The following is a 14,169-nucleotide window of genomic DNA, read 5'->3' on the forward strand; positions in this document are numbered from 1 at the left end:
CTCAGGTACGTTTTTCCCCTTTTTTTATTCTTTTTCTCTTTCTTCTGTTTTTTTCTGTTATTAATATTTTTCTTTTTCAAAATCTAACATTTTTTATGAAACTATTTTTCAAGATTTTTTTCAAAATATGAACATTTTTAAATTCAACATTTTTAAAATTTGAACGATTTTATATTTTGAATATTTTTCAAAAAAATATATTTTTCAAAATTTAAACATTTTTCATGTTTGAACGGTTTTTTAATTTGAACGGTTTTAAAATTTAAACATTTTCCATGTTTGAACAATTTTTAAATTTGAACGGTTTTTAAATTTGAACATTTTCATGTTTGAACAATTTTCATGTTTGAACGATTTTTAAATTTGAACGGTTTTTTATATTTGAACATTTTTTAATTTAATTTTTAAAAATATTTCTATTTTCGTAATCTGAAAAATAAAAGTAAAAAAAGGAAACAGAAAAAACGAAAGAAAAACGAAAACAGAAAACAGAAAAAAGAAAACAAGAAACAGAAAAAAAGAAACAAAAAAGAAAAGAAAAATCGAAAAAGGAGGCAGTCCGCACCTAACTGGGCCGGCCCGTACCACGCGCGGGATGTGCGGCGCGCGGTACGCGCCGACCTGGTCGGTGTATAGGGTTTGCCTCGGCCACGATTCGTATTCTATACCACTATAAAAAGACCCAGAGGGGGGTAGATCCATAAAATCACAACCGTTAAAACAACGTCTGAGGGCTAAGATTGCCTACGGACGGACAACTCCAATCGCCCATCTCCGTCCCGTCAAAACGAATGTTTTTTTTTCACGTAAAAAAAAAAAGAATGTTTTTCCCCAACCGCCGTAGCACCCACGCCGCTCTGCCTCCGCAATGTTTCCCCGTGCTTCGCAGAAAAAGCTCCTCAAACTGCCTCCATGGCCGCCGAGCTCCAGCGCCCTTCCCAAAATCGACCACGGACGACCTTCCACGGTGCGCCCCTACCTCAGCCAAGGAGCCGCCCAACGCGCCCCATCGTCAGACAAGCAGCCACCCAACGGCCGACGCCCCCACTCACACCCCTCCCGCCAGCGCCTTCGATCTCCACGACGAGTCCATCCCAGGCCGATTCCCAATGCAAGGAAGTAGCGCACCATCGCGCTGAGGTCGACCACAGCAACGCGGGTTCCGGATTATCATACCCCTACACCGTGGCTATCTTCTCCAATTACGGATGCATCCACTTGCCCGAGATCCAAAAACTGGAATGCTCACAGGTTTTATGTGGTGCTTGATCCTTGGAAATTATCTACTCAACATGACTGAGGTACTTTTGCTTGTTTCTGTTGTGGCTAAACGGAAGATGTGAGGACGGAACATTGATTCGGTTTCTTGCTGTATTCTGCAAATAGAGCACAGCTACCTCACACAGTACAGCGTACAATTCAGAGGGGAGAGATCGTATGGGAAGAATTTCATTCAGGTGATAGAGGAGATGCATAGTTCGGTGAGATTTTGTGCTGTTTGAGGAAGGTACGTCAATATATTCTTACACTAACTTTTTTTCTCTCTGCACTTCTATGTAATGTGTAATGCTTGCCTTCCTTTTTCTATCTGCAGTTTTATGGAATGTGTGATATATTCCTCTGAAGTTGTTTGTTTGGTGCTTCTTGTCTGTGTCTCCCTCCTCCTATATGCAGATCAGAAAAAAAAATCTTGGTTCACTTACTGAATAGATGGGCATTGGACAGGTTCTGTAAGCATTGCACAGTGGTTTTATTTCTGTTTGCGTTCCTACTTATTTATAGATGTGTACCAATATCATCCCCTAAAATAGTTGTACTGATGCGCTTTTCCAGGTTTATGAACAATGGGTATTGTGTGAACACAGGCTAAACCTATTTCTGTTTGCTGTATTTGGATGCTGGTGATGGGTGAACAGGTGATATGTAGTAATGCTACAATAATTAACTTCACTATCTATGATTTCATATTTACATTTGAAACCTCTCTTAAAAAATATGTTGCTGCATGTACTAACATTTCTGAACAATTCCAGGTATGTGATGGAGACCCTTTTGTAAACATTTAGTCAGTTCTTCTATAGACTTCTTAGATGCTCAATACTTTGATGAACTTTATCTGTACTGTACAGCAGAAAAGGTGAGATTAAACTCTGGATCAAAACGCTTTGAAACCAACTTATTATATGTTGGACCTTACAAAGTGTTTATGTTTTCTAGGCATGTCGGTCCATTGACCCTGATGTCAAATATATTTTTGAAGCATTGAGATGGGCTGGTGTAAGAACAGTTGTTGTACCCAGCTTGACACCCGCCTTCGGCCACTTTTATAGGCCTTGAAATGATCACTGGTTTGCCGTATCTTCTGAGGTGGGTTTCCGTTTCAAATTAGTTGGTTTAGCTAAGCATATTATTTTGAACACTGACTCTGTAGCTATTGGCCTCTATATCTAAGTTTGACCTTCTGTTTTCCTATTTTTAAAACTATGTTCTGTGGTTTCTCTGCTAAAATATTTGAGGCTGAAAAGCCGAACCCAAAAATATTCTTGAAGCCCTGTGTGTTGTTAGGCGTGAAACCTGAATAAGTTGTGCATATTGACGATGACCGTAGGAATGATTTATGATTAGTCAGAGACTGTGGTTGTGATGGCTAATTTTGTGGGCACTGATGTTCAGTCCTTCAGTGAGGTAAGGATGCACGGGTTGATCACAATTTTCAGCTAATTAGCTTGTTACGTTGTGCTGAATTAAGATTTTGGTTCAAAGTACCAACTTTATATCCACCTTAGATTTTACCAGCAAGATAAGAACTTTTTTACTGGATTCAATTATTAATGCTGCATTCAGTTTTAAGTCGATATCAAGTATTACTAGCGATATAGCGTGCACTTCGTCATGCCAGATAAATGAGAAAGTATGCCGTTTGGAGTTTTCTGACGTCGAAGCAATTGCTCACATAGGTCTACCCTTATTTCAGATAAAATATATGACCGTCAATTTTGTTTGCATTGAAGGGTACCAAGTGAGTCTTTTTTCTTTCCAAAACTGCTTATAAGATTGAGTTGATTTGCTGGTTGCTGTTATAGAAAAGTATTATGCAATTGGATAGCTTGGTGACGCGGATAAGTTGTTTTCTGCTGCTAACTATAAACAAACACGTGGAGATTGCTACCAATTTCATAATATGCCGGATGAGGATATATCTCTGCCTAGCATGAAATGGAATCAAACAGAGTTAGTATCGAAGTGCCCTACTAATGATTTTTTCATATGGTTACATATGTGCTTGTTTCTAATTTTCGTTGTTCCTTCGGAGGAGATAAAGGTTTTCATTTGTTTGTTCTGTATAATCCGTCTTTAAGAGATTCCAACACTAGGTAGATAGCCACGGTATGACCGAATGAAAAAGTGATGTGCCCCAACTCAATTTTCAGGCATGAAAGAAAGTGGTATAATTCTATTTGTTTGTTGGATGTGCGATATGAATTTGTAGGCTGTTGGCTTTTAAAATTTCTATGTTGTTATGCATATCTAATATCTTTTATGAATGTATCTTTCATTTGATATCTGATTATTATGTATTGTGATGTTCTTCCATAGTCCGTAACTGCAGACAAACCCATGAGTTTTTTTTTATAGTGAGGCATGTTGCATCTTCATCTATTGGGCCATCTGACATTAATGTCTGTGTTTTTCGCTTTCTCAAGGGATTGTAGATTCTTCTACCTTAGCCACTCACCCTTTATGTGTTGGCTGTTAAACGATTAATCATATTGACACCGGAATATGATACATAATCCTGAATATCCATCTGATTGTTAATAATACACCTGGATATGGTCCGTGGCACCACCAACTCAACAGGTTATCACGGTGTTCCCCAACGGCCCTCGACGGCACAACTTTGGCGCCAAGATTCACGCAGGTTGTTGAGCTTCATGGCGACATTCACATTGTAAACAGTAGGGCTGCATAATTACTAATTCTATAGTGCATGACTTGTATCTTTTATAACTAATAATGTTCTTGCATTATATGGAAAAACAGAATAATTCTCTAGCATTTTACCCTATTGATTAATAAATAATACCTTTACAACTTCTCCAAGGATTTTGTAAATTTAGGGGACAACTTATATTATCAGGTAACATGTATTGTTATACAATCATCTAATTTGGTCATCGGATGGAACGTGCATGTGCACGTGCTCGATTACTAGTCTGCGAAGGAGACGAGAGGGCAGGGTGTTGGTTCGCAGGCCCTGTTGGTTCGTATTCTGGGAAGACGTGGAGGCGCCGAGTCGCTCTTCGTCTGAATTGATCTTCTGCTTCTCTTCCAATCGCGGTAATCGGCCTGTTTTGATTGAATTCTAATCTTCGCGGTAATAGGTGTGTGTGGATTCTCTCATCCCTGATCTGATTATCTTCCGTCTTCACGCTGTTGGCTGCTGCCCTATCCCCATCTCATCTAACTAATTGAATTGTATTGTTCAACTTTTGTGTAAGTAGTATTACAAATGAAGAAAGGCATGCCCATTATCTTGATCATAAGATTCAGAATGAGTTGTTACACTTGCTTGCTTCTATCAGGTATGAAATTATTAAGAAAATAAAGAGTTCAAAGTATTTCTCTGTCATACTTGATTGTACCCCTGATGCAAGTCACCAAGAGCAAATGTCTTTAATTATAAGATATGTGGATACATCTTCAAAGCATGTTTGCATAGAAGAATCCTTTATAGGTATGTTTCTTAATATTATGCAACCAGGAGTTGACTAGGTATGTTTATCAATATATCTATTTTTTTGTAAAATATTATGATATTTTTGTTGAATATTTCAAATTTACGAGTATGATAGGGTCCTGTTTTAGAGTTTCGTACACGGCCCCAAAATTTTCCCGGCCCGCCCCTGCCAAGAACGGAGATGCCATCCAGCCACGCGGGACTCCGTAGCCAGCGGCGCCTGCAGCATGATTGCCTCATCTCTCACGTCGTCTAGCTAGTTCCCCGGGCGGTGCCGCGGCCGGAGTACCAGCACCCTACCAGGGCTGCCACTGATGATTTTTTTTTGGATCAGGCCGATGATTCCATCGATACGTATCCAGGAGTTGTTTCAGCGCTTTTGACCGAGATAAGACTGCTCATAGTGGGAGTAACATAGCTAGTAACATCACACATGTTAAGGCATTTTCGTGACATGGCATGCGAATAAATGAAGAAAGAGAGTGAGGTGGTAACTAGCTATGTTACCATAACATCACACACCCCAAGGCAAAATGAGTCTACAACATAATAAATGACACAATGCATGACACCACATATAAGTTACTACCACTATGAAGGTAGTAACCTAGACTAGTAACATGGCATATGTTACTAGTCTAAGTTACTCCCCACTATGAGCAGCCTAAGGACGGCTATGCTTTGCTGGGTCATTATTTAAAGACGTATCACGGCAGGCAAAACAGTTCAAGAACTCTACGTTTTGCTTTTCTGTGTGGGCTCGGGTGACCGGGTGTCCTCCTGTACGTGACCACCTTCCGTGCATGGAAAAAATAGCTCAAGGACTCTACGTTTTTCTTTTCTCTTTGGACTTGGTCTTTGGAATCAGGTGACCTCTTCCTGTACGTGACCTCCTCCCGTACGTAGAGACACCCAGTCGAGCGACGGATGAAATTGACCAACCAAATGGACGAAACCGTGGAATAGATGAGTATTTAGAAATAATTGGGCCTAGGATTTTCAGGAGACGTTGGGCCTAGAGAAAAAGAAAACTTTGGCCCATTTGTGACACCAGCCAGCAACCTATTTCAATTTGGAGTAGTAAAGGGTTTAGGATTTTCAGGAGACGTTGGGCCTAGAGAAAAAGAAAACTTTGGCCTATTTGTGACACCAGCCAGCTATCTATTCTAATTTAATACTAGTAAATATATATATATCAAGATAAAATTCACGACAAATAATTCAGTGAGTAGTAAAATATGAAGGGAAAGTGCGTGGTTTATTTGTGTCGTGTGGAGCCGCTGACTCAGAGCCGGCTGTTTTTTGCGAGGCCGAGATACTCGGCGGTGAGAGGCTTGAAGATGTGCTGCTCGTCGGAGTCTAGGGCAGCGGCGAGGCTTGGCCAAATGGACATGCTAAAGAACAAGCTGGAGCCACCAGGGGAGGTGGTGATGATGACGATACCGAAGCATAACCTGCCGCTGTCCGCCCACGCTGGCATGGCATAGGCGGCTTGGCCGAAACCAAAATCAGTGTTGAAAGGGAAGGACGCGAAGGAGGTGACGCCCAGAAGCGGGCTGCCCAGCCCGATGGCCGCAGCCTCGACGTACTTGGCCGCTGTACCCTGCTTGTCCTTGCCCTTGTGATCCTCCACCCAGTCCACCACCTGCTGGAAGTGCTCGTCGGTAGCCGTAGACTTGATGGACTCACGCATCATGGACGCGATTCCCTGGAGTGGCCGCCGCTTGACCCCTTCCACGCTTGCCTCCGCCACCGCGTACGAGGTGACGTTGCCAATATAATCGCGCATTGCTTCCGCCGGCGCCGTGGTGGTGAGGTGCCTCCTCCCGTTCACCCACCAGGCCATGCGGCATGTCTCGTCCGACGAGCCCACCACAGAGGCGAACACCTTCCACAGGTACGCCGACACCGCCTCCACGCGGCTTGTGCGTGGGCCGCCCGCCTGCGCGCGGAGCATCACCAGGTCCCGCTCCTCCACGTAGTATGTGCGCCCCACAAAGGATGCCCCAGCCGTGAGGGCGTTCACAAGATGCTTGCTGTCCAACAGCGCGTACAACTCCCCGATGGAAGAGTTGTACGCCGGCGGGGCCCGGGGACGGAACACCGAGCGATCGTAGTTGGGTGGTGCGGCGGAGATCGTCCCAGAGCACCCGGCGGCAAGATCGGACCACGCATTGGCGATCGTGCAGATGGCGCTCCCGTCGAGGGCCATGTGGCTGCCTGCCCAGGCCACGGCGAACCCACCGCAAGCGAACGACACCAGCTGCAATGTCAAAATGGCATCCGCGCTGTACTGGACAGGGATGCCGATCCTCGCCAGCGATGCAGCCAGGTCGCCGTAGTGCAGGCTCCCCAGTGCCTCGCCGACCTCACCCACGATCACCTCCAGGCCCTGGTTATCACAGTGTATCTCCGGGAGCCCCGACCGCGGGTCTGCCACGATGCGGCCCGCCGGTGGGTAGAAGTGGTCGAGCAGGGATGGCAGCTTGGCCTTGAAGCCTGCCACCACATCCTCAAAGTCGCCGCTGCTGCTAGAGGGCTTACGGTAGAGGCAGAGCATCGAGGCCGGCGTGTCCTGAAACAGCAGGTCCAGGTTGGAGACGGGTAGAACCACGCGGGGCCTCCTCACAGAGGCCTTCACCATGCTCCTGCTCATAACACGGACACCAGAAGCAGAATCATCCTTTGCCATTTCGGTTTAGCTCAACTACAGTTAGTCACTTCCTTGTTTTTGTGACTCTGCTCTACTCGTTGTTGTAGCCCTCTCTATATATAGCGAGAGGACAGGAGGATACAATCACATAAAGGGTCGCCTCCTCCGGGCGACGGGGGAGCCAAACCCTAGCCCCCCCCCCCCCCCCCCCCGCCGCCGCCACCTAGCCCCCGACCCTCTCCCTCGTCGTCTCCCGAGGCCGCCGGCGGGTAAGCCGTCCGCCGCCGATGAAGGGGACGGCGAGGCCCTATGCCTCTCGGGATCTCGCGCGTCCGCCTCGGAGGGAAGACGCCGTGCCGGACCCCGGAGGTCGTCGCCGTCCTGCGCCTCTCGCAGTGGCGTCGCGCCCTCGGCCTCTCTGCAGCCTCCTTCTGCTCGTCATCCGTCGACGGCCGGCCATGGCGCAGTCTGGCTGGGCAGGGCCCAGTGGCGCGGGGGCTGCTGCGGCCAGGCCCGATCTGGGCCTCGGCGGGCCTGTGTCCGGGGCGACGTCGTCGCGGCCAGGGCTCCCGGCGGCTTGGCGGTTGGCGGCTGATACGTCTCCGACGTATCGATAATTTCTTATGTTCCATGCCACATTATTGATGATATCTACATGTTTTATGCACATTATATGTCATATTTATGCGTTTTCCGGAACTAACCTATTGACGAGATGCCGAAGGGCCGGTTCTCGTTTTCTGCTGTTTTTGGTTCCGAAATCCTAGTAAGGAAATATTGTCGGAATCGGACGAAATCAAGACCCAACATCCTATTTTGCCCGGAAGCATCCAGAACACCCGAGAACCGCCAGAGAGGGGGCACAGGCCCACGGGACCATAGGCCGGCGCGGCCTGGGGGTGGCCCGCGCCACCCTATGGTGTCGCCGCCTCTTCGACCCTCTGACGCCGCCTCTTCGCCTATATCAAGGTCCCAGACCTAAAACACGATACGAAAAAAGCCACGGTACGAGAAACCTTCCAGAGCCGCCGCCATCGCGAAGCCAAGATCTGGGGGACAGGAGTCTCTGTTCCGGCACGCTGCCGGGGCGGGGAAGTGCCCCCGGAAGGCTTCTGAATCGACACCACCGCCATCTTCATCAACGCTGCTGTCTCCCATGAGGAGGGAGTAGTTCTCCATCGAGGCTCGGGGCTGTACCGGTAGCTATGTGGTTCATCTCTCTCCTATGTACTTCAATACAATAATCTCATGAGCTGCCTTACATGATTGAGATTCATATGATGATGCTTGTAATCTAGATGTCGTTATGCTAGTCAAGTGAATTTTACTTATGTGATCTCCGGAGACTCCTTGTCCCACGTGTGTAAAGGTGACAGTGTGTGCACCGTGTGGGTCTCTTAGGCTATATTTCACGGAATACTTATTCACTGTTATGAATGGCGTAGTGAAGTGCTTATTTATATCTCTTTATGATTGCAATGTGTTTTGTATCACAATTTATCCATGTGCTACTCTAGTGATGTTATTAAAGTAGTTTTATTCCTCCTGCACGGTGTAAAGGTGACAGTGTGTGCATCCGTGTTAGTACCTGGCGTATGCTATGATCATGATCTCTTGTAGATTGTGAAGTTAACTATTGCTATGATAGTATTGATGTGATCTATTCCTCCTACATAGTGTGAAGGTGACAGTGTGGATGCTGTGTTAGTACTTGGTTTAGTCGTGTTGATCTTTCATGCACTCTAAGGTTATTTAAATATGAACATTGAATTGTGGAGCTTGTTAACTCCGGCATTGAGGGTTCGTGTAATCCTACGCAATGTGTTCATCATCCAACAAAAGAGTGTAGAGTATGCATTTATCTATTCTCGTTATGTGATCAATCTTGAGAGTGTCCACTAGTGAAAGTGTAATCCCTAGGCCTTGTTCCTAAATATCGCTATCGCTGCTTGTTTACTTGTTTTACTTGCGTTACTACTGCTACCATATTACCACCATCAACTACACGCCTGACAAGCTATTTTACGGCGCCGTTACTACTTGCTCATATTCATTCATACCACCTGTATTTCACTATCTCTTCGCCGAACTAGTGCACCTATTAGGTGTGTTGGGGACACAAGAGACTTCTTGCTTTGTGGTTGCGGGGTTGCATGAGAGGGATATCTTTGACCTCTTCCTCCCTGAGATCGATAAACCTTGGGTAATCCACTTAAGGGAAACTTGCTGCTGTTCTACAAACCTCTGCTCTTGGAGGCCCAACATTGTCTACAAGAATAGAAGCTCCCGTAGACATCAAGCTATTTCCTGGCGCCGTTGCCGGGGAGGAAAGGTAAAAGGTACTCACACTCCGGATCTCGGCTACTAAGCTATTTTCGTCGTTGTAAGTACTCGAAGCTATTTCCTTTAGATCCTGCAATTGCATCTTTTTGTTTCTTGTTTACACTAGTTTGGCATAATGGACAATGAGCTTCTTACTTTATTTCCTGATTTAAGACATGGATGGTTTGATGCGAAAATTAAAAAACCTATGGAACATATTAGTATGAACGCTTTGAACACCATTGTTGCTAATGATATGGAAAATTCTAAGCTTGGGGAAGCTGGCTTTGATGAGCATGATATTTTTAGTCCCCCAAGCATTGAGGAGAAAATTTACTTTGATGATACTTTGCCTCCTATTTATGATGATTATAATGATAGTAGTCTTTTAGTACCGCCTGTTATGGAGGATAAATTTGATTATGATTACAATATGCCTCCTATATTTGATGATGAGAATAATAATGATAGCTACTTTGTTGAATTTGCTCCCACTACAACTAATAAAATTGATTATGCCTATGTGGAGAGTAATAATTTTATGCATGAGACTCATGATAAGAATGCTTTATGTGATAGTTATATTGTTGAGTTTGCTCATGTTGCTACTGAAAGTTATTATGAGAGAGGAAAATATGGTTGTAGAAATTTTCATGTTACTCAAATGCCTCTCTATGTGCTGAAATTTTTGAAGCTACACTTGTTCTATCTTCCTATGCTTGTTACTTTGCTCCTCATGAACTTGTTTATTTACAAGATTCCTTTTCATAGGAAGCATGTTAGGCTTAAATGTGTTTTGCATTTGCCTCTTGATGCTCTCTTTTGCTTCAACTACTATTTCTTGCGAGTGCATCATTAAAACTGCTGAGCCCATCTTAATGGCTATAAAGAAAGAACTTCTTGGGAGATAACCCATGTGTTATTTTGCTACAGTACTTTGTTTTATATTTGTGTCTTGGAAGTTGTTTACTACTGTAGCAACCTCTCCTTATCTTAGTTTTGTGTTTTGTTGTGCCAAGTAAAGTCGTTGATAGAAAGGTTGATACTAGATTTGGATTACTGCGCAGAAACAGATTTCTTTGCTGTCACGAATCTGGGCAAAATTCTCTGTAGGTAACTCAGAAAATTATGCAAATTTACGTGAGTGATCCTCAGATATGTACGCAACTTTCATTCCATTTGAGCATTTTCATTTGAGCAAGTCTGGTGCCCTTTTAAAATTCGTCTTTACGGACTGTTCTGTTTTGACAGATTCTTCCTTTTATTTCGCATTGCTTCTTTTGCTATGTGGGATGGATTTCTTTGTTCCATTGACTTCCAGTAGCTTTGGGCAATGTCCAGAAGTGTTAAGAATGATTGTGTCACCTCTGAACATGTGAGTTTTTGATTATGCACTAACCCTCTAATGAGTTTGTTTCGAGTTTGGTGTGAAGGAAGTTTTCAAGGATCAAGAGAGGAGGATGATATACTATGATCAAGGAGAGTGAAAGCTCTAAGCTTGGGGATGCCCCGGTGGTTCATCCCTGCATATTTCAAGAAGACTCAAGCATCTAAGCTTGGGGATGCCCAAGGCATCCCCTTCTTCATCGACAAATTATCGGGTTCCTTCTCTTGAAACTATATTTTTATTCGGTCACATCTTATGTACTTTACTTGGAGCGTCTGTGTGCTTTTGTTTTTGTTTTTGTTTGAATAAATGCTTGTGTGGGAGAGAGACACGCTCCGCTGGTTCATATGAACACATGTGTTCTTAGCTTTTATTTTTCATGGCGAAGGTTGAAACTGCTTCGTTCATTGTTATATGGTTGGAAACGGAAAATGCTACATGTAGTAATTGGTAAAATGTCTTGAATAATTTGATACTTGGCAATTGTTGTGCTCATGCTTAAGCTCTTGCATCATATACTTTGCACCTATTAATGAAGAAATACATAGAGCTTGCTAAAATTTGGTTTGCATATTTGGTTTCTCTAGAGTCTAGATAACATCTAGTATTGAGTTTTGAACAACAAGGAAGACGGTGTAGAGTCTTATAATGTTTACAATATGTCTTTTATGTGAGTTTTGCTGCACCGTTCATCCTTGTGTTTGTTTCAAATAACCTTGCTAGCCTAAACCTTGTATCGAGAGGGAATACTTCTCATGCATCCAAAATCCTTGAGCCAACCACTATGCCATTTGTGTCCACCATACCTACCTACTACATGGTATTTCTCCGCCATTCCAAAGTAAATTTCTTGAGTGCTACTTTTAAAAATTCCATCATTCACCTTTGCAATATATAGCTCATGGGACAAATAGCTTAAAAACTATCGTGGTATTGAATATGAACTTATGCACTTTATCTCTTATTAAGTTGCTTGTTGTGCGATAACCATGTTTACGGGGACGCCATCAACTATTCTTTGTTGAATATCATGTGAGTTGCTATGCATGTCCGTCTTGTACTGAAGTAAGAGAGATCTACCACCTTAATGGTTGGAGCATGCATATTGTTAGAGAAGAACATTGGGCCGCTAACTAAAGCCATAATTCATGGTGGAAGTTTCAGTTTTGGACATATATCCTCAAATCTTATATGAGAACACTAATTGTTGCCACATGCTTATGCATTAAAGAGGAGTCCATTATCTGTTGTCCATGTTGTCCCGGTATGGATGTCTAAGTTGAGAATAATCAAAAGCAAGAAATCCAAAATGCGAGCTTTCTCCTTAGACCTTTGTACGGGCGGCATGGAGGTACCCCTTTGTGACACTTGGTTAAAACATGTGTATTGCGATGATCCCGGTAGTCCAAGCTAATTAGGACAAGGTGCGGGCACTATTAGTATACTATGCATGAGGCTTGCAACTTGTAAGATATAATTTACATGATACATATGCTTTATTACTACCGTTGACAAAATTGTTTCTTGTTTTCAAAATCAAAGCTCTAGCACAAATATAGCAATCGATGCTTTCCTCTTTGAAGGACCTTTCTTTTACTTTTATGTTGAGTCAGTTCACCTATCTCTCTCAATCTCAAGAAGCAAACACTTGTGTGAACTGTGCATTGATTCCTACATACTTGCATATTGCACTTGTTATATTACTCTATGTTGACAATTATTCATGAGATATACATGTTACAAGTTGAAAGCAACCGCTGAAACTTAATCTTCCTTTTTGTTGCTTCAATACCTTTACTTTGATTTATTGCTTTATGAGTTAACTCTTATGCAAGACTTATTGATGCTTGTCTTGAAGTACTATTCATGAAAAGTCTTTGCTTTATGATTCACTTGTTTACTCATGTCATTACCATTGTTTTGATCGCTGCATTCATCATATGTTTACAATATGATCAAGTTTATGATGGCATGTCACTCCAGAAATTATCTTTGTTTATCGTTTACCTGCTCGGGACGAGCAGGAACTAAGCTTGGGGATGCTGATATGTCTCCGACGTATCGATAATTTCTTATGTTCCATGCCACATTATTGATGATATCTACATGTTTTATGCACATTATATGTCATATTTATGCGTTTTCCGGAACTAACCTATTGACGAGATGCCGAAGGGCCAGCTTCCTGTTTTCTTCGTTTTTGGTTCCGAAATCCTAGTAAGGAAATATTGTCGGAATCGGACGAAATCAAGACCCGAGCATCCTATTTTGCCCGGAAGCATCCGGAACACCCGAGAACCGCCGGAGAGGGGCACAGGCCCACGGGACCATAGGCCGGCGCGGCACGGGGGTGGCCGCGCCACCCTATGGTGTCGCCGCCTCGTCGACCCTCCGACGCCGCCTCTTCGCCTATATAAAGGTCCCAGACCTAAAACACGATACGAAAAAGCCACGGTACGAGAAACCTTCCAGAGCCGCCGCCATCGCGAAGCCAAGATCTGGGGGACAGGAGTCTCTGTTCCGGCACGCTGCCGGAGCGGGGAAGTGCCCCCGGAAGGCTTCTCCATCGACACCACCGCCATCTTCATCAACGCTGTTGTCTCCCATGAGGAGGGAGTAGTTCTCCATCGAGGCTCGGGGCTGTACCGGTAGCTATGTGGTTCATCTCTCTCCTATGTACTTCAATACAATAATCTCATGAGCTGCCTTACATGATTGAGATTCATATGATGATGCTTGTAATCTAGATGTCGTTATGCTAGTCAAGTGAATTTTACTTATGTGATCTCCGGAGACTCCTTGTCCCACGTGTGTAAAGGTGACAGTGTGTGCACCGTGTGGGTCTCTTAGGCTATATTTCACGGAATACTTATTCACCGTTATGAATGGCGTAGTGAAGTGCTTATTTATATCTCTTTATGATTGCAATGTGTTTTGTATCACAATTTATCCATGTGCTACTCTAGTGATGTTATTAAAGTAGTTTTATTCCTCCCGCACGGTGTAATGGTGACAGTGTGTGCATCCGTGTTAGTACTTGGCGTATGCTATGATCATGATCTCTTG

At 43.9% G+C, this 14,169-nt stretch overlaps 1 protein-coding gene across 1 annotated transcript; it reads right to left on the bottom strand.

Annotated features, from left to right (window-relative positions):
* Window positions 1-6,026: 6,026 nt before the first annotated feature.
* On the bottom strand, window positions 6,027-7,433 carry LOC124706545 (hydroxycinnamoyltransferase-like). Its single transcript, XM_047238215.1, has one exon. It carries the CDS (start codon window positions 7,431-7,433, stop codon window positions 6,027-6,029), a length of 1,407 nt encoding a protein of 468 aa, XP_047094171.1.
* Between the last annotated feature and the right edge of the window lie 6,736 nt (window positions 7,434-14,169).

Source organism: Lolium rigidum, chromosome 1 (assembly GCF_022539505.1).
Source record: "Lolium rigidum isolate FL_2022 chromosome 1, APGP_CSIRO_Lrig_0.1, whole genome shotgun sequence".
Classification (NCBI taxonomy): domain Eukaryota; kingdom Viridiplantae; phylum Streptophyta; class Magnoliopsida; order Poales; family Poaceae; genus Lolium; species Lolium rigidum.